The sequence below is a fragment of the Tachysurus vachellii genome, chromosome 11 (genome assembly GCF_030014155.1).
Source record: "Tachysurus vachellii isolate PV-2020 chromosome 11, HZAU_Pvac_v1, whole genome shotgun sequence".
Lineage (NCBI taxonomy): Eukaryota > Metazoa > Chordata > Actinopteri > Siluriformes > Bagridae > Tachysurus > Tachysurus vachellii.
Window position 1 is genome coordinate 21,923,442 of NC_083470.1, and position 18,728 is coordinate 21,942,169.

Here is an 18,728-nt window from a genome sequence, read left to right on the forward strand (position 1 = left end):
CTAGTTTTACTTTCTTGCCATTGCAAATAGACACATGTTATATGCACACACATAACGAATACACAACACATTGTTTAGCTGTAGTTTGTCACATATTTACTTCACGACAAGAGACTGAGAAGTTCCTGGATTATTACCCTGTCAGCCACACACACACACACACACACACACACACACACACACACACACACACACACACACACACACACACACAGGTGAGTCTGTAAAGGTGTGTATGTGTAAGAGTATGGTGGTGTGTATGTGTAAGAGTATGGTGGTGTGTATGTGTAAGAGTATGATGGTGTGTATGTGTATGTGTAAGAGTATGATGGTGTGTATGTGTAAGAGTATGGTGGTGTGTATGTGTAAGAGTATGATGGTGTGTATGTGTAAGAGTATGATGGTGTGTATGTGTAAGAGTATGATGGTGTGTATGTGTAAGAGTATGATGGTGTGTATGTGTAAGAGTATGATGGTGTGTATGTGTAAGAGTATGGTGGTGTGTATGTGTAAGAGTATGGTGGTGTGTATGTGTAAGAGTATGGTGGTGTGTATGTGTAAGAGTATGGTGGTGTGTATGTGTAAGAGTATGGTGGTGTGTATGTGTAAGAGTATGGTGGTGTGTATGTGTAAGAGTATGGTGGTGTGTATGTGTAAGAGTATGGTGGTGTGTATGTGTAAGAGTATGGTGGTGTGTATGTGTAAGAGTATGGTGGTGTGTATGTGTAAGAGTATGGTGGTGTGTATGTGTAAGAGTATGGTGGTGTGTATGTGTAAGAGTATGGTGGTGTGTATGTGTAAGAGTATGGTGGTGTGTATGTGTAAGAGTATGGTGGTGTGTATGTGTAAGAGTATGGTGGTGTGTATGTGTAAGAGTATGGTGGTGTGTATGTGTAAGAGTATGGTGGTGTGTATGTGTAAGAGTATGGTGGTGTGTATGTGTAAGAGTATGGTGGTGTGTATGTGTAAGAGTATGGTGGTGTGTATGTGTAAGAGTATGGTGGTGTGTATGTGTAAGAGTATGGTGGTGTGTATGTGTAAGAGTATGGTGGTGTGTATGTGTAAGAGTATGGTGGTGTGTATGTGTAAGAGTATGGTGGTGTGTATGTGTAAGAGTATGGTGGTGTGTATGTGTAAGAGTATGGTGGTGTGTATGTGTAAGAGTATGGTGGTGTGTATGTGTAAGAGTATGGTGGTGTGTATGTGTAAGAGTATGGTGGTGTGTATGTGTAAGAGTATGGTGGTGTGTATGTGTAAGAGTATGGTGGTGTGTATGTGTAAGAGTATGGTGGTGTGTATGTGTAAGAGTATGGTGGTGTGTATGTGTAAGAGTATGGTGGTGTGTATGTGTAAGAGTATGGTGGTGTGTATGTGTAAGAGTATGGTGGTGTGTATGTGTAAGAGTATGGTGGTGTGCATGTGTAAGAGTATGGTGGTGTGCATGTGTAAGAGTATGGTGGTGTGCATGTGTAAGAGTATGGTGGTGTGCATGTGTAAGAGTATGGTGGTGTGCATGTGTAAGAGTATGGTGGTGTGTATGTGTAAGAGTATGGTGGTGTGTATGTGTAAGAGTATGGTGGTGTGTATGTGTAAGAGTATGGTGGTGTATATGTGTAAGAGTATGGTGGTGTGAACATGTGTCTTTTCTCTGTCCAGTCATTCCTTTACACAGGTAAGATGATCACAGTTCTGTCTCAGGAGTGGCTTTAATCTTAACAGTTCAAATGGAAACTTAAAAACTGTATTCTTTATTGTGCTATTGTTATATCATGAACTTTTGTCCATCTGTCAGTTCAGTGCCTTTTACTTTCAATCCAGTCTTCACACAGGATCGTGTAGAGACAAGTCTTATCTTTCCAGAGAAATCTGTCTTGAATTTTTGTCCTTTGCTTTTACTGTAAGTACGTTAGGACTAGAAATATCTTATTCCTTGTATAGTAGAAAGAAGGAAGCAGGCCAGAGAGAGAGAGAGAGAGAGAGGATGGTGGAGAGGGGGATGGGGCATCTACAAGGAAGATTAGGTGAGATAATGATATACAGAAGAAATACATATGAAAGTGATGGTAAGTGGAGGGGGGCAGATAGACAGACAGAAAGAAAGAGACAGAGAGAGAGAGACACACACAGAGAGACAGACAGACAGAGAGAGAGAGAGACAGACACACACACACACACAGAGAGAGAGACACACACACACACAGAGAGACAGTCAGAGAGATAGAGAGACACAGAGAGAGAGAGAGAGTCACAGACAGACGGACAGACAGAGAGACACACAGAGAGAGAGAGAGACACAGAGAGAGAGAGAGAGTCAGAGACAGACAGACAGACAGACAGAGAGACACACACACAGAGAGAGAGACACACACACACACAGAGAGAGAGAGAGAGAGAGAGCTCTTTTTGCACTTTGTCCTCAGGTAGATCTTTGGTTTAAATGGTAAAGAAACCTGCTTATCTAATAGTGTGTAGCAGCAGAAACCCCCTGACTGTACAGAGTAACATAGTTAGCATTTATTAACAAGCCCACACACACTAAGCTCTGAAGCTGGGGATCATGTTCCCTCTTACTGAAGCCCACGCTGCATTCCTTCCTGTAATGTTGGTGGAGCGAACAAGCTGCACTTTACACTATCAAGTACATCTATTCTGTGAGATTTCCCTCAGTAGATGTTATCATAAAGTGCTGCTATAAGTGTTCAATTATCATTTGTGAAGCAAGATCAGTGTTATGCAGTCAGTCACACGGGCATGACTGGCCTTGTTGTTTTTCTGTATTCCACAGATGACTGATGTCCACAGAAACCTGCCTGCATGTTTATGTCTGACTGCCCGCGTGCGTGCGTGCGTGCCTGTGTGTGCGTGTGTCTGAGTGTGTTGTGTTTTCTGACATGCTTTTTTGCTCTCCGTGTTTGTAAAGAGAGTTTGAGTTTCCACAGCTTTCTTATTAGCCTTAGAGCGGCCTGACCATTCTCTGCAGAGCTCCATCTCATTTCAGCCTGTCTTTTTTTGTTTTTCTCATGACTGTGTAAACTTGAGCGATTGTTGTGAGACGTGTGAAGCGGGCGCATCTTGCACAAAGGTGATCCCACATTATCTTAAAGCAAACCTTATTGCAACGAGACCCCGATTTATGATCTATGATCACAGGTAGTCCTCAGTGAGGGAAAAGCTTTTACAAGTTTTAGTTGTTGCCTTTTTTCCTCTTCAAATGGTCTTTTTTGTGGTCTGCTTGAATTTGTGTAGTGTAAAGCCAAATTAAACCAATTATAAAATGAAATGGATATAAAATGATGTATTAGAAGTGATAGAAACCCTACTTTCATACCCATCTTACTCTCCCCATCTTACTTTTACTTTTTTTAATAGTTATTTCTTATATTTGTTTGCAGGTACAGACACACCACAGAGACCTGCATTACCCCATCTCTGCTGCCAGCAGGCCTTGTTTGCCTGCTTTTATGCAAACCAGTAACAGAAGAAAAGGGGAGCCGTTTGCTGAAAAAACTACCGTTATGTCTGTGGACGCTCTTGGGCTTTCTCCGCGTCGTTTAGCAAAAATGCCTGAAACCGCAGACTCCTCTCCTGGAACGCGCAAGCCGAGTGCCGTGGAGCGGCTGGAGGCTGACAAGGCAAAGTACGTTAAGAGTCAGCAAGTGGTACTGAACAAGCAGCTGCCAATCATCCGAAAGCCCTTAATGCCTTCAAGCGCACAGCTTCGGCCGGGTGCACCGCAGCCGACCCGCAAAATGGCCTCTCACGTCATATCTAAACCTGAAGCCCCGCCTCTTAACTTAGAACATCTGAATAGCCTGATTAATGGAGTCTGTGATACATCTGAGCCATCCAATAGTTTTCATAAGCAAGTGCCTGGAAAAAGTCAAGGTTTTGCAGCAGGCAGTGCCTTTGAGCTGCCCTCCTCGACTTTGAGTGCAGCCGAAGAGTCTCTTGTCAAATCCAGTTCATCTCCAACAGCACAAAAGAAAATATCAGGAGACGGCATTGCGGCTAATGGGTCTTATTCAGTAACAGTACGGCGAGTTGACGTGAGGCCTCAGGTTGTGATGCAGCAGATGAGAAAGCCGTGCCGAGCACAGCTCCCTGGGCAACGCGTCCACTCGCAGCTTTTGCAGCTGCTCAGGCCATACACTCAGACTTCCTCTCTACCGCAGCCACTTCAGCCTGTCAAAAGCCGACATGACATCATGAACAGCTCCAGTCCTGTGAAATCCCCTGTTAGCCCAGTTCAGGCTTCACCATTCTCTGCCGAACCGTTATCACCTGCCTTACCTTCCCCAGTTAAATCTCCAAAAGATCAAAACCAAGAAGTGTTTCCCACCTCAGCTCAGGAACCCCTCCCACCATCATCTCCTGCTGTCACCCACAAGTCCTCAGTTTGCTCCAAGAAACGACGGTCACTAACACGCTCCAAATCTGACGTAAGCGACCGCTTTTCCCGAGCTGGTGCCGAAGTCGAGCGTTTCTTTAACTACTGTGGCCTTGAACCATCAGACTTTGAAGTGCTTACACCTGGTTCGGACATTGCATCTATCTCACGCCTGCGTAGTGCTAGCGCTCCTGCCTCCGAGTGCACTGAAGGGGAGGGGGGTGAAGACGAGGAGGAAGAAGCAGCCAAAGATGAGAAGCCCAGTTATGGCGTTTCAGTCATAGAAAGAAATGCACGGGTGATCAAGTGGCTGTATGGAATGCGCCAAACCAAGGACAGCACAAAAGTGGCTAACGTTTAGCTTGTAAAACCAAAGTGGCCCAAGGTTCTGCATGCGGAGTAACAGCTTGGGGACATGGTTTTTAAAATCAGAACACTTTGGGGGAATAGTTTGTGAACTCCTTTTCACAGTCCTACATCTCTGAGTCTCTGTGACTCCTGTCAACCAGCTACAGAGCAAAACGCGTCAACCAGGAGCATCCAACCAATCAGGAGTGATGGGTGTCTCTGGTCACTTGTCAATCATGCTGCGTGTCATTGCTCTGGGACGGAGACTTACTTTGGAGGAAACGCTGAAGTATACGTATTTGTTTATGAGCTAGAAGCTAACCTTTGCTTTGAGCCATTGACTGCACCTTCTAGAGTCTATTACAGGCTTAGGTTAGATTATTGCAGGTTATACGAGAGAAGCTACGAGAACAAAGTCTCCAGGATATCAGAATCATGGTTCATGCCATGTCTGCTGCTAACTGTATATTAAATATATTCAGTTAACTACATATTATTGATATATGTACTGTATTTTATGTGTATTATTCCCTTCAATATGAGATTCTGTAATGTATAAACAACAAAAATATATATGTTTTGCATTCAAGTGTTCGTCTGCGGTTAAAAGCATTTGGATTAGTGTTACTGGATCTGCTTAATAATATTTGTCCTCTGTGAACTGTGTAGATGTTTAAATGCAGATGCACAGATTATTCATGTTGACAAATGGATTGTCATGATTCAAATAAATAAAATGAACAAGTATTGGTTGGAAAACATTTTACAATTATTGTGGCTCAGTCGATGCACTTTTTAAACACACTGAAAATTTTCACAGCGAGAGATTTCTTTAACTGTAACTGGTATGGAAATGGCATGTACTGGAATTCAAGCAGTTTTTTTTTTTTTTTGTTTCCTGTTATTACAGACAGGAAAAGCAAAGTACATTGGGTGCATTCACATTTGAGCTTTTGTACATGGCACAGGAACACACCCAGTCCTTTCTTTTCTGAGTCCCTGTCAGTACAGTACTATTCTACATACAAGACAGAAGTACAAAAATAGAAACACTTAAAAGAAACTTTTGATTCTATGTGTATATGTTCCATTGAGAATCCGACCCAATGAGACGAATTTTGATTATATTTTCTGGCTTTGGTAAATCTAACCTTATGGCAGGTTAGGGTATTTTTTTTGTTGTTGGTTAGAGTGTCAGGGATTAGCAGGTGTTGGAACAGGAAAGTACTGTGAGATCTTAAATTTCACTCCTCCCAAGAGTATAGAAAATCCATGTATGGTCTTGGCTTGAGGTGGAACGTAACTGCTTCTAGAAAGTTCCTGAAGTTTATCAGACACAAGTTTTCATTTAATAAAGGTTACTAGTATGACTCTGGCTGAAGCAGTACTGAATAAGCTGCAGTCATGGAAAGAATCGATTTCTTCCAGCACTGAGACTGAACCAGATGAGAAAGACAGAGAGACTTATGTAAGTGCCTCATGTTCTCTGGTTAACTGGGAGTTGGGTTTTACCTTTACTTTAGGTGATTTCTGAGTATGGTGAAGGAAAAAAAATGCATTAGTATTGTAATCAGATGTAAATAAATAAATAAATTGGTAGTTCCACTTCAACAAACCAGTTGAATTTGTTGGAATGAAGTAGAGTGAGATATCATGAAAATGCGATGTCATAGCATCTCAAATATCCTTTGTTTGTCCAATCTGGTGGGCACGGAGGCTTAGTGGTTAGCACGTTCGCCTCACACCTCTAGGGTCGGGGTTCGATTCCCGCCTCCACCTTGTATGTTCTCCCCGTGCCTTGGGGGTTTCCTCCAGGTACTCCGGTTTCCTCCTCCGGTCCAAAGACATGCATGGTAGGTTGATTGGCATCTCTGGAAAATTGTCCGTAGTGTGTGATTGTGTGAGTGAATGAGAGTGTGTGTGCCCTGCAATGGGTTGGCACTCCGTCCAGGGTGTATCCTGCCTTGATGCCCGATGACGCCTGAAATAGGCACAGGCTCCCCGTGACCCGAGGTAGTTCGGATAAGCGGTAGAAAATGAATGAATGTCCAATCTGGCATCAAAATGATAAGTCAAGAAGCTTTTATTATTATTTTAACCGTATACAGCTGGTGCAGTACACCGTGAAATTAAACAGAGTATGTTCAGGACCATAAATGGCAGAGCTACACAAAACACACAGTGAAAGACAGAAGGCAGTAGAAATAATAATTTTTTATTGAAGATTAAACAGGGAGGCACGGTGGCTTAGTGGTTAGCACGTTCGCCTCACACCTCCAGGGTTGGGGGTTCGATTCCCGCCTCTGCCTTGTGTGTGTGGAGTTTGCATGTTCTCCCCGTGCCTCGGGGGTTTCCTCCTCCGGTCCAAAGGCATGCATGGTAGGTTGATTGGCATCTCTGGAAAATTGTCCGTAGTGTGTGATTGTGTGAGTGAATGAGAGTGTGTGTGTGTGCCCTGCAATGGGTTGGCACTCTGTCCAGGGTGTATCCCACCTTGATGCCCGATGACGCCTGAGATAGGCACAGGCTCCCCGCGACCCGAGGTAGTTCGGATAAGCGGTAGAAAATGAATGAATATTAAACAGGATACATGACATGACAGACTGAAGTGTTAATCAGTACATACTACATACACATTTTTGTTTGTTCTCATCCGTTTATTTTTTTATTTTTTCCCCAAGTAGCTAGACTAGCTGCATTAAATTGCCCCTAGGTGTGGCAGTATGTGCACGGTGCCCTGCAAAGGACTAACATCCTACAGTATACATGCAACATGAATGGACAAACTGTGTATAAATATTTGTATAATCCGTACTCATTATGACATTATATTATTATTATAATCATCATCATTATCATCCCATGCTGTAATTTACATTTTTACAGAATTATAATACTTAGCACTGGTTCTGTTATTGTTCATGAATGTGAGAGCAAGTGTGTCATTATAGACTAACATTCATTCATTCATCTTCTACCGCTTATCCGAACTACCTCGGGTCACGGGGAGCCTGTGCCTATCTCAGGCATCATTGGGCATCAAGGCAGGATACACCCTGGACGGAGTGCCAACCCATCGCAGGGCACACACACACACTCTCATTCACTCACGCACTCACACACTAGGGACAATTTTCCAGAGATGCCAATCAACCTACCATGCATGTCTTTGGACCACCGGAGTACCCGGAGGAAACCCCCGAGGCACGGAGAACATGCAAACTCCACACACAAGGTGGAGGCGGGAATCGAACCCCGACCCTGGAGGTGTGAGGCGTACGTGCTAACCACTAAGCGACCGTGCCCCTAGACTAACATTATCATGTTCTCATCTTTCATTTTGGGAAAAAATGGACATTACAATCTGTGATCAGAGGAAATTATTTAACTTGCTGTTCCCTAAGCTGAACCTGGGGAAAAAGGTTTTAAATTTAAAGCCTCAACATGATGGAAAAGCTTATAGCAACACTTAAACACTTACTACTCCTTTTACTAGCTGAATTTTGTGACACATAAATAACTAAATGTATAGCCATATTGGGATTTGCTTCAGTTTTTTCTTTTAGTTCATTCCATTCTATTTTGTTGAATTTTGTTCTTGTTGCATAAATCACACCGTAGTCTGAAACCAGGAAAATGTAGCCATGTAAAAGTCATGATGTAGAGATTTTTAAAAAAAAAAAAAATCAATTTTAAGTTTAATTTATTATTAAAAATTGTTTATTTTCCAGAAAAGATTCTGCTCCCGTAGAATTCTGAATTATATATACATATATAAATATATATTCCACCCCACTTGAACTCGTTTTGTTTTTTTAAGTTCCTATCATTAAGTTGTTTATTGAGACAATATAGTTTCTCCCCTACACATATCTTTCATGTGAGAAACCGTCACACCCTGTAGGCTTCATTATATGTGATGTTGTAATGTTCTCTTTTCTTTAATAGAACCCTACAGGAATCCGTCTGGCCACAAAGCTGTGCTACGCTGTTGGGGGAATTCCATATCAGGCAACAAACATTGCCTTGGGCTTCTCCTTTCAGATATTTTTACTGGATGTAGTGCAAGTAAGAAAAGTATCATCTCAAACGTTGACCCTTCTCAGCATTATTTTATGCTCTAAAGCGAAAGCCATTCTATGTTCACTTGTTGATTCCTGTCTCATAACGTACGGCTACATTCTCTCTGATGGTCTGTTGCCAAAAAATGTTTTTCAGCTCATTGCTTCCCGAAATCGCTGGAATGGTTTTGCATTTATTATTTATGAACAGCTGCTAAAAGCTGTGATGTGATGAAGTCAAACAATGGTGTGGAGTATATGTGGACTATGGTTTCCCTCTTCCACTAAAGCAATATTTTGAAAAAAAAATTTATACTGATTATTCAAGAACTCGTTTTTTTTAATCATAGGAGAAATATCCATTATAAAATCCAAATCTAACATTTATATGCTGGTTTTATATAATTTGTAAATACATTTTGTCCATTAATGCTCATCAATATCCAATTTTCAGACATCTATACAATTAAATTTGATGGAACTGAATTAACTTGAATGTCCATAGCTGACAGGAAGCCTACAGTAACACAAATATGGACTCTTTACAGTCGTGGTGAGCAGAAAAGCATCTTAGAGCAAGTAACTCGTCAAACCTTGTAGCTTTTATAAAGCTTGTCATATTGCTTTGGTCCCATGTGCATCATCACTACCTTGAATTTCTGATAGTAAATCCTGATGTAGATTTGTCTGACCAGGACATGTTTGAGAAAAGTGAATCCAAGATATAGACATTTTGACAATACTGAATAAATGTTTTCGGACATTTTGAGAGACATTGATAGATCTTATTGGTTTACATTATCATGTAATAATATTCTACTACTATATATTCTAATCATAAATCATTTTATGATTAGTGTAAATAAACATTTAATATCACATCTTACACTTATACTAGGTTGTTGTTCAGAAGGATGGGGTTCCATCCCCAGCACCACCAAATTGACACTACGGGACCTTCGAGACACAGCACAACTCCAGGGTGCTGTGTCATGGCAGACTTTGTGCTCAGCTTCCTAGCAAGCTAGAATATGCAAAGAAAAGAATTTAATTGCACTGTAATTATGTCACAAATTTACTGAAATTAAATTTACTTAAAATTAACTTACACTTCATTTGTGCAGGAAAATATGTACTACATTCACATTCTCCATCACAGACTCACTTTTCCAAACCTCCTCAAACCTCAGAGGAGTATCTATCTCGTTTAGACTAACTACTCACTCAGACCGGATTCTAAAACATTTATGAGCCTCTGAGGGCCTGTGCAATACTTAATCATCCACATTTATTCTGTGTGTGAAAAGATGTAGAACAGTAAGCAGCTCAAATTGTTTTGACTGCTGATGATAAATTAGTCACGGTTTACAGTAAAAAAGCTAACTCTAGCTAGCATAATTTAAAGTTTGCTAGCATGATAACTGACAGTGTAATAATATGCCCCTATTAATGTGCTAAAATGTGCTAGCTGTTATGATAGAAATTGGTCAAATAAATACAAAATTTATCACATGACCAAGATCTTTGATTTTTTTTTTTATTATTTTTTTTTAGAATTGCTAAACATGAAATGTACAAGTAGCTAATCACTCTACATGACTACAAGAAGAAATTATTTAACCAGCAGTTGTTGTACCCAGTAGCATTTGGGTAGGAACTGTATTCATCTTCCCATCTTTCAAAAATGATTTCCAAATTTTTTATAGTAAAAGTTAACGTTTTAAGCAAAAGAAAAATTATACAGTATAAATACTGGTGCTGGAAAAGGACTCTAATTTAAATATCACTGCATTCTGGACTTTACTGGACAAATGTAGTTGGAATGTTCAGTGTTTGTTCTTTATTCTCTTTATCTGTGTCTTTTATAGATGGAGGCGTTCTACGTCTCTCTGATCTTGTTTGTCACTCGGGTATGGGACGCAGTAACCGACCCTCTCATTGGGTACCTGGTGAGCAGGAGTGGGCGAACCCCAATAGGCAAGCTCCTCCCTTGGTGGGTGGGGATTTAGATGGAGAGTTTTCAACAAAATTCTGTGTTAGACTTTCATGCTGAACAATTAGACTTTTATGCTGAAGATCTGTCATCTATGTTAGCGTTGGGCTGTGTTAATGTTATAACAGTCTCTTTGTACCTTAGGTCAGTTTTGTCCATGCCACTGGGCATTTTGTCTTATGTCTTCCTCTGGTTCATCCCACATGCTGCAGACAGCTCCTCGGTTGGTGTGCCCTGGTACCTCATCATCAGCTGTCTCTTCGAGACTCTAATGAGTGTATGACCTTCTCTATATCACATTTAATTCTTGGTATCTTTACAAAAAAAGTGACCAGAATAAAGAATTTGGAAAAAGGTGTCTGGCATTTGTATATATTTTATTCTCTGCTAAAGCATGTTTGCCTCACACCTCCAGGATTGGTGGCTGGATTTCCACCTTTTTGTATGTTTGTGTGGAACTTGTATATTTCCTACCCCAGTCAAAGGTATGTGTATTTTGTGAATGTATGTGAGTGATAGTGCCCTGAGATGGCTTGTCACCCTGTCCAGAATGTCCCCTGCCTTGTCCCTTGTAATAAAAGTTCCCAATGACTGTGTGTAGGATAAGTGCTGCAGAAAATGGATGGTTGGATGACTAGACTAGTATATTATTGTATTTCTATAAAATTAAAAGAAGTCGCCTTCTGAGTGCCTTTTTATGATTGTAATATATATTGAACTGAACTGAACAATAATGTGATTAATATTCAAACTGGAGAAACTTTCCAAAAGAGCGAAAGCCCTTTTAGATGTTTCACCTTGTTGGAAGGAGTCTCCAGTATCAGTGCAGTCAGATGTAAAATAATAGTTTTCAAAGACATGAAATTCTTCTGAGTAGATGGTTTTGAGGTTTGCTGCTTGCATGCTAAGTTGTAGTTTTTAAATTGCCTTCAATAAAGAGAAAGCTAGAGAGGCTGTAGTGGGCTGGAGGAATTTGGTTGACCATATCACACAAATTAACACTGATTTCCTCTAACAATACGTTCAGTCTGATTTTATTCCTCTGCAATCTAAACTTCGAAGTCTCGCATCCTGACCAATGTTCATATAATCACATCCTGTTATCTCTGCAGTGCTATCATGTCCCATATATGTCACTTAATATGTTTCTGGGAGGAAGCAAGAGGGACAGAGATTCAGCTACGGCTTACAGTAAGAGCTTTTCAGACACCATGTGGTACTGTACTGGGTTTTAGGCTGGGTTTCCAATCCAATGGATATCTGATAGCAAATGGAATGAAATAGTTAATAGTGGAGTGAATTTCCATAGTTTAACAGCTTGGATCTCTTTCTTTCTCTTTCTCTCGCTCTCACAGGAATGAGTGCGGAGGTGTTGTCGATGCTACTGGCTGCTGTGATGCAGGGGCAGGTGTTGAGAGTGTACAACGCAGAAAGAGAGAACTCCTGCATGGACACGGATAATAATGTTGAGCTCGCATTCACCACCCCGTCTCCCTCCGTTGCTTCTCTACAGAACACGGTATAACTACTGAACACACACTCGCACCGTAGTGCTTACAATAAGCAACAATAGACTTCAATCACATATGTATCTTCAATACAAAATGTATATTTATATATATAATTTGAGTGATAGTTTTATTTAAATTTTTTCATCTGAAGTTGCTCTACTCTCATCATCTAGTTCCCTGGTGTGGTTTCACTGGTAGCATTGTTAGTAAGATATCTACACACACTAAATCTATAACTAGCTATAGATTTAACAGCAAGTTCCTAGACCTTATCTTGTTTCTATACAAATCAAATGTTCCTGCGGCAAATACAAATGGCAACAAAATTCATGTTAATGTTAATAAGTGGGGTTTGGGTATAGGGGGAGAAACATATGACTGTCCATTATTTCCACTTGTAGTTGCCCCAGATCTCCTTGTGAAATCAAGAACCCTTAAGGTTTCTTCTGGTTCACCTTTGGCAAAATAGCCCCAAAAAAGGTTTCCCCTTTCAGACTGGATTCCACATTATTCAGGAGCTGAGAACCCACAACTCTTTAAGATCCATTAATTGTCAGTCCACAGCTTTGTCTCGGTCGGCTCCCTAGTTTGTGAATAAGTATATTGCGTACACGAGTTGGGGCACTTGTAAGTGTCTCACTACACACTGGGACACTGTTGACTCAATTTTCAGCAATGTTTTAATTTCCACATCAGTCACCAAAACACCAAAACACATAAAGTATTTAATTTTAATTGTCATATAAATTTGTGAGCTTAATCACAGGTTTTGCCATTGTACTTTAAGCAAGATTGTATGCTAGCTAGTGTTGTTTTTTTTTAAACAAACTGTATATAGAATTTCAAATAATTGAAATTTCCCATTTCCAGTAAGGGAACATAGTGAGCAATGATTCATTTTGCATTGATTTTTTTAGGGATCGAATGTTCTAGTGGCTTGAAAGGATTTTGTGATTGTGAGAGACAGCCCTTAAAATCATCAACTCCCTGATCAGTGCTCTGACTGTTGAACTAGGGAGTTGATTGAGACGCATCTCACATCCCACTATTCTGTCCCTGTTTATTTTTTTAAGTGCATTGCATAGAGTTTCATTTCTCCACACTACAGCAATTTCTCTGCTTAGGAATATATTTAATGCCATGCTAGTTCCACTAAATTATTCAGTTCCCAGCTATAAACATTTGTTAGTTTAACAGCCTCCTGTTTCTTTTACTTAAGAATTGAAAATTAAGCTTGCTGTAACTGTTACTAACCACAAAGTCAGCCAACCTTAGACCTTTCGTTTTAGAAATCCTACAGTTTCACCTCTGTTCCTAACAGCACTGACAGATGTTTTACCATATTAACAATTTATGCACACATTTTAAAAGCATTTAGCATCTGAAATAAGTCCCTGTGTGAGTTTTTACTACAGAAACAATAATAATAGTATATTAGTATATTATAATATAATAATATTAGAACGAGTGTATTAATATAACCCCGGCCCTCAGAGCTACTGCTTAGAGATAATCAATCAGAATCGAGCATTCAAAAGTGCTAGAGACTAGAGCTTGCATTTTCCCTCCAAAGTGTTTATTATCCATGCCTTATCTGTGGTCAACACTGCTGTAGGAAGGATATTTTTAGTTGGTGGACTGTATCTCAACCCTGCAGTGACAAAAACCCCAGCAAAGATGCTGTACCAACATGTCATTATCACTGATGTGCTGTGAATCAATCACCTCCGATGATGCACTCTTTCCACACATGGACAAATTTTGCATATCAGTCGGTGGACTGCTAAGCAGGTTATTTATGTACGTGTGTAGTAAGTGTGTGTGTGTGTTCCTCGTCAGCGAGCCGCCTTCATGACTTCAGCTCTGTTCCTGGGTGCTCTCTTCTTCCTCTGCTGTATGGTGCTCTTTCTGGGAGTGAGAGAACAAAGTGGTTAGTGTGCTATTCACAATTCTGAGGTATTTCATCTTACTGTCTCTGACAATGTCTCGCAGGTCATCCTTTCATGTGGTCATGTAAACCAACCAGACCAGCTGCTTAATATTCCTGCAGCGAAGTCACTTTCTGTTTGCATTAAAGGTTGCTGCTTGTTTTGTCCGTCTGACACTGTGCTTTATTTAGGGTCTGCAGACATTGAGATAGAGAGACGATCGTCATGCCTTGCTGATCTGAAGAAAATGGTTGGCCAGGTCTCGTATCAGCGACTGGTGCTTGGCTTCCTGTTCACCTCTATTGCTTTCCAGGTCAGGGCATTTGCACAAGCAGATCAGAGTAGTAGTAGTAGTGTAGCAGTCCATGGATGGAGCGGCATATGCTACTAAATAACAATAGTAATGAGATTATAACATAATAAGTAATAAGTAAAGCATTGCAGAAGTATTATAGCATACAGCCATTACATCAAATTACTCAAAATAAAACACATCGGATTCAGTAGTAATAGCTAAGGAGTAGCTATCAAGTACTGTTAAAATCTTTAATCAGCCAGGAAAATACTAGCCACCCTCTTTCACACAAATGACCTCCTAGACACCATTTATTGGCTAGGGTCTATATGATTGACAGGAGAGACAATATCACCATCCCTCACAATACAAGTAATAAGAGTGAGAATTTCCTTACACAGATTTCTTTACACATAATATTACCTCATATAAGAACTTTCATTTGACACTTTATTGAAACTGTCACCTTTCAGATGGCTTTAGGAAACTTTGCTTTGTTCTGCATCCATGTGGCAGGATTGGGAGCTCAGTTCCAGTATTTCATGTTGGCTATATTGGTAAGTGTCAATGAGCTTCCATCCATTCTCCACACTGCTTATCCTACTGGGTCACGTGTAACCTAGAGCCTATGCCAGGTGACACTGGCCATAAGGCAGGTTACACCCTGGACAGGATGCCAGTCTATACCACGGCTCCCCAGCACACACAATAACACACTACGGAAATTTAGTTATTCCAATCAGCCTGCAGTGCATGCCTTTGGACTGGTGGAGGAAACTGGAGAACCCAGAGGAAACCCCCAAGGCATGGGGAGAACATGCAAACTTCACACAGAAGGCACTGAACCCCAACCCTGGAGGTGTGAGGCAAATGTGTCACTTGTATATACTGTAATTACTGAATGCAGCCTGCTTGTTGCTAACAGTTTGTCAGCTGCATAAGTGGGCACCATACAGCACCATATCGAACTGAGCAAGTATTGTTTGGCTCTTTTTTAGTAGTGATATTCTGTATTAAGGAATGTATCAAGCACAAAAGTGTTCCAAAAACGTTACAAGCAGAAACCATTTCTTTGGGAGTGGAGACCCCATAAAACTCAGAAAGCTCAACGAAAAATTGCTCTTACAATGAAAATGTTCTTGCAAAGGAATAAGAAACTGTCCTGTGATAAGTTAAATTATAAAGGACAGTTGTGTACATCAGAAACATTTTTCTGCCTATGGATTGTGCTCCCAGGAATTAACATTAAACAGCAGAAAATACACTGCAACAAACAAACTGCAGCAGGATCAGACAGTGACAGTAGACACATATTATACAGACGAGAGACAGACATTACAACAGCATTTATGATTACACAGACATAGGATATGAGACAAGACAAGAAGATATGGTGTCAGTGTGTGCAAACTGCAATGCTAAAATTTTGTGGTGGTTGTAAGAGTTGCCATGGACAGTGACTGTTGAGTCACTGGATAGAGTCTGGAAAACAAACCGAAGGAGACGATGGACCCGTAACATGAAGTGAAGTCTGCTTAAACATTTCCCTACTGTCTGACTGTATTTCATCACAGAAATCCATGCAAATTGTGGAAGATTTTAATTTAGAGTAAAAATAATTACATATCAATTTTTTGGGTTGAGGGCTTGATTCTCTCCATTCTCCCAATTTTCCCATGATACAGGGGTTTCCTCTGAGTACTCTGGTTTCCTCCCCAATCTAAAGACATGCATTGTATCTCTAAATTGTTTGTAGTCTGTGAATAATGTGTACACTCCATCCATGGCGTTCCCCTCTTTGCGCCCTGAGCCTCTGAGGCAGACTCCAGGTTCACGCTTGACCCTGTGTAGAATGAGTGGAACATAAAATAGATGGATGGACATACAGCAGTTTGAATTGAAGTCAGTGATTACAGTAGAGTAAACTTGAAAAACTAAATTGAGACTGATATAAACTGTAAATGTTGTTCTGTGGTTGTATTTTTGTTGTCTCTAGGTTTCAGCTACAGTATCGGTGCCATTGTGGCAGATGATTCTATTGAGGTTGGGAAAGAAGAAAACTCTCTTTATCGGCCTACCTGTGAGTTCAAACCCTTTAGATCTGATGATGTTGAAGAGTTTTTTGAATTGCAGGAAAGGCAAATTGATGATGAAAGAGGAGAAATGGTTAACAACAATGCTGCTGTTTACTGCTGTAATTTATTTTGATTATTATTTTATATTATACATTGATTAATTTATTGTACTGTTTTAGATTTCCGTTCCTTTTTGGCTTGACATATGTCCACCTCAATAACTCTCATTATTTTTCAACAGCTCTTTATTCCTGTTATGATAGTCCTAGTGTCTGTCTCTGAAAACTTCCCTGTCTACATGATCATGTGCGTTCTGGTTGGCACCAGTGTAGCTACGCTCCTCTTGTTACCATGGTGTGTATAGCCAAAGATCTAGTCAACATTCCTCCTTATTCGTTTTTTAACCAGAGCAGTGAGCTACTAAACAGTGGGACGTTGTGTCCATCATTTAGTGCTTCTGTTCAGGCCTTTGTCGAACTGTTTGAATGCATCTTGCGTTGACGTAATAAAAATTGGATATTAAAGCCATCCAGTGAAGCATTCTAAATGCTGATAAAAACCTGGTGGTCTTGCATCCTGTTCTTAGCAAAACAATAATCAAATAGTAATCTTGTAATTGAAGACTGCAGTGAGACAAATGCATGCTTAACAGAAATGATCTGATGATATCATTATGAATATGGATCACGTGTATGTTTCTCAAGGTCCATGTTGCCAGACGTGGTGGATGAGTTCATGGTTGCAAACCCTTGCTGCAGGGCGATGGAGCCGTTGTTTTTCTCCTGCTACTGCTTCTGTAACAAGCTCGGAGGAGGCTTCTCTGCTGGCATATCCACCATGACACTACAGTGAGTCATCACACATAAACACACACACACAGCAGCAGTACAGTAGCAGGCTTGTTTAAAGGGACAGTCAGGCTCTTTTTCCATTTGATGAGGCTCAAGTAAGTGTACTAGTGTTTCTCAGTATCTGATCAAGGCAAGGAAAATAATCTCCCTCGTATACAATGAATGAATGGGAACACAGTTTTTCCCCACAGTTATTAAACTAGTAAGAAATACAATATCAAACCTTGCAAGCAGTAGGGAACTAGATGAGTCTGCATGAGTGGGTCAGTATAAACACTACAACAGTACATTTCACATTCTGTTCCTCAAAGCCTGACAGGTTATAAAACAGGAGCATGCAGCCACAGCGGAGGAGTTATCTTGGCATTACGCCTGCTTTTGGCACCGATTCCCATCGTCCTATTGCTGGTTGGTCTGGTCTTCTTCTATCTCTACCCCATCAATGAGATGCAGCGCCTGAGCCTTCAGAAAGACCAAAAAGAAATGAGGTAATGAAATGGGGTTATGGCTATGCTTCATCACAATGGGTTGGCATGTAAATGTTCAAATACTGGTTCTGTCTACAGACTACACACAGATGTTAGACAATCAAAGGCTCTACAAATACACAACAGTCTCTGTGACAAACAGAACAAAAAACACAGCTAGCCAGAATTGTTGGGTGCTCCTGATACACATGTCCTGTACAGTTATAATGAAAGTTATCTACGTGTCCTGTAGATTAATTAAATATATTTTTAATTGAGGTTAAATTTAGCTAGCAACTGTAAACAAAAATATATGCTGCCTTTATACCTTTATTTAGACTAAAGAGCTAGTTATATCCATTCAGTTTGAAATCAGAAAGAATGGCATCTTTAAAGGTGCAGTTCAGCTTTTAGCAATAATGATCTTAGGGTGAGACGAGCATGAGATGAAATCCTACCAAAACTGCTCATATAAAGTTGCGTCTCTTACTGACTTTCCAACACAAGAGCACTACAAAAATAATTATGGTTACTGGTAACAAATGAGCACGGATTCATCTGAGTAAAAATAGTCACAATCCTGCAAAGGATAAATTATACATTTTTAGGGCAACTTTTACATATATGTGTGACTATATGTGTAAACATATACTTACCTACGTACACGTATGCGAATCAACAAGTTCCTATAGATTTCCAATAGATCTGACTGTTTGAACTGTTTAGAATGCAAATTCCAGTCCGTTTTTGCACGTGATACAGCTGTGATGAAGATGGATTTGTTTTTTCATCATAAAAAAAATCGGCAGTAT

General features: G+C 40.3%; 2 protein-coding genes across 3 annotated transcripts in view; both read left to right on the plus strand.

Annotated features, from left to right (window-relative positions):
• On the plus strand, positions 1–5,494 carry fam110a (family with sequence similarity 110 member A). 2 transcript variants are annotated; one of them, XM_060881881.1, is made up of 2 exons: positions 1–215; positions 3,393–5,494. In XM_060881881.1, exons 1-2 carry the CDS (start codon positions 42–44, stop codon positions 4,746–4,748), a joined length of 1,530 nt encoding a protein of 509 aa, XP_060737864.1. In that variant the 5' UTR covers positions 1–41; the 3' UTR covers positions 4,749–5,494. The 2 variants fall into 2 exon arrangements, with proteins under 2 accessions (XP_060737864.1, XP_060737865.1); XM_060881882.1 differs by lacking the exon at positions 1–215 and having other exon boundaries at positions 3,177–5,494.
• Positions 5,495–6,005: 511 nt separating this feature from the next.
• mfsd2al2 (major facilitator superfamily domain containing 2a-like 2) overlaps positions 6,006–18,728 on the plus strand; it is a 13,625-nt gene continuing 902 nt past the window's right edge. The window contains exons 1-13 of the mRNA XM_060881392.1: positions 6,006–6,203; positions 8,684–8,803; positions 10,665–10,789; positions 10,934–11,066; positions 11,902–11,980; positions 12,145–12,308; positions 14,140–14,230; positions 14,420–14,541; positions 14,997–15,080; positions 16,520–16,603; positions 16,840–16,952; positions 17,303–17,446; positions 17,761–17,937. Coding sequence (XP_060737375.1) covers positions 6,102–6,203; positions 8,684–8,803; positions 10,665–10,789; positions 10,934–11,066; positions 11,902–11,980; positions 12,145–12,308; positions 14,140–14,230; positions 14,420–14,541; positions 14,997–15,080; positions 16,520–16,603; positions 16,840–16,952; positions 17,303–17,446; positions 17,761–17,937 — 1,538 coding nt within the window. The 5' untranslated portion in view covers positions 6,006–6,101. The remainder of the gene's footprint in view (positions 6,204–8,683; positions 8,804–10,664; positions 10,790–10,933; positions 11,067–11,901; positions 11,981–12,144; positions 12,309–14,139; positions 14,231–14,419; positions 14,542–14,996; positions 15,081–16,519; positions 16,604–16,839; positions 16,953–17,302; positions 17,447–17,760; positions 17,938–18,728) is intronic.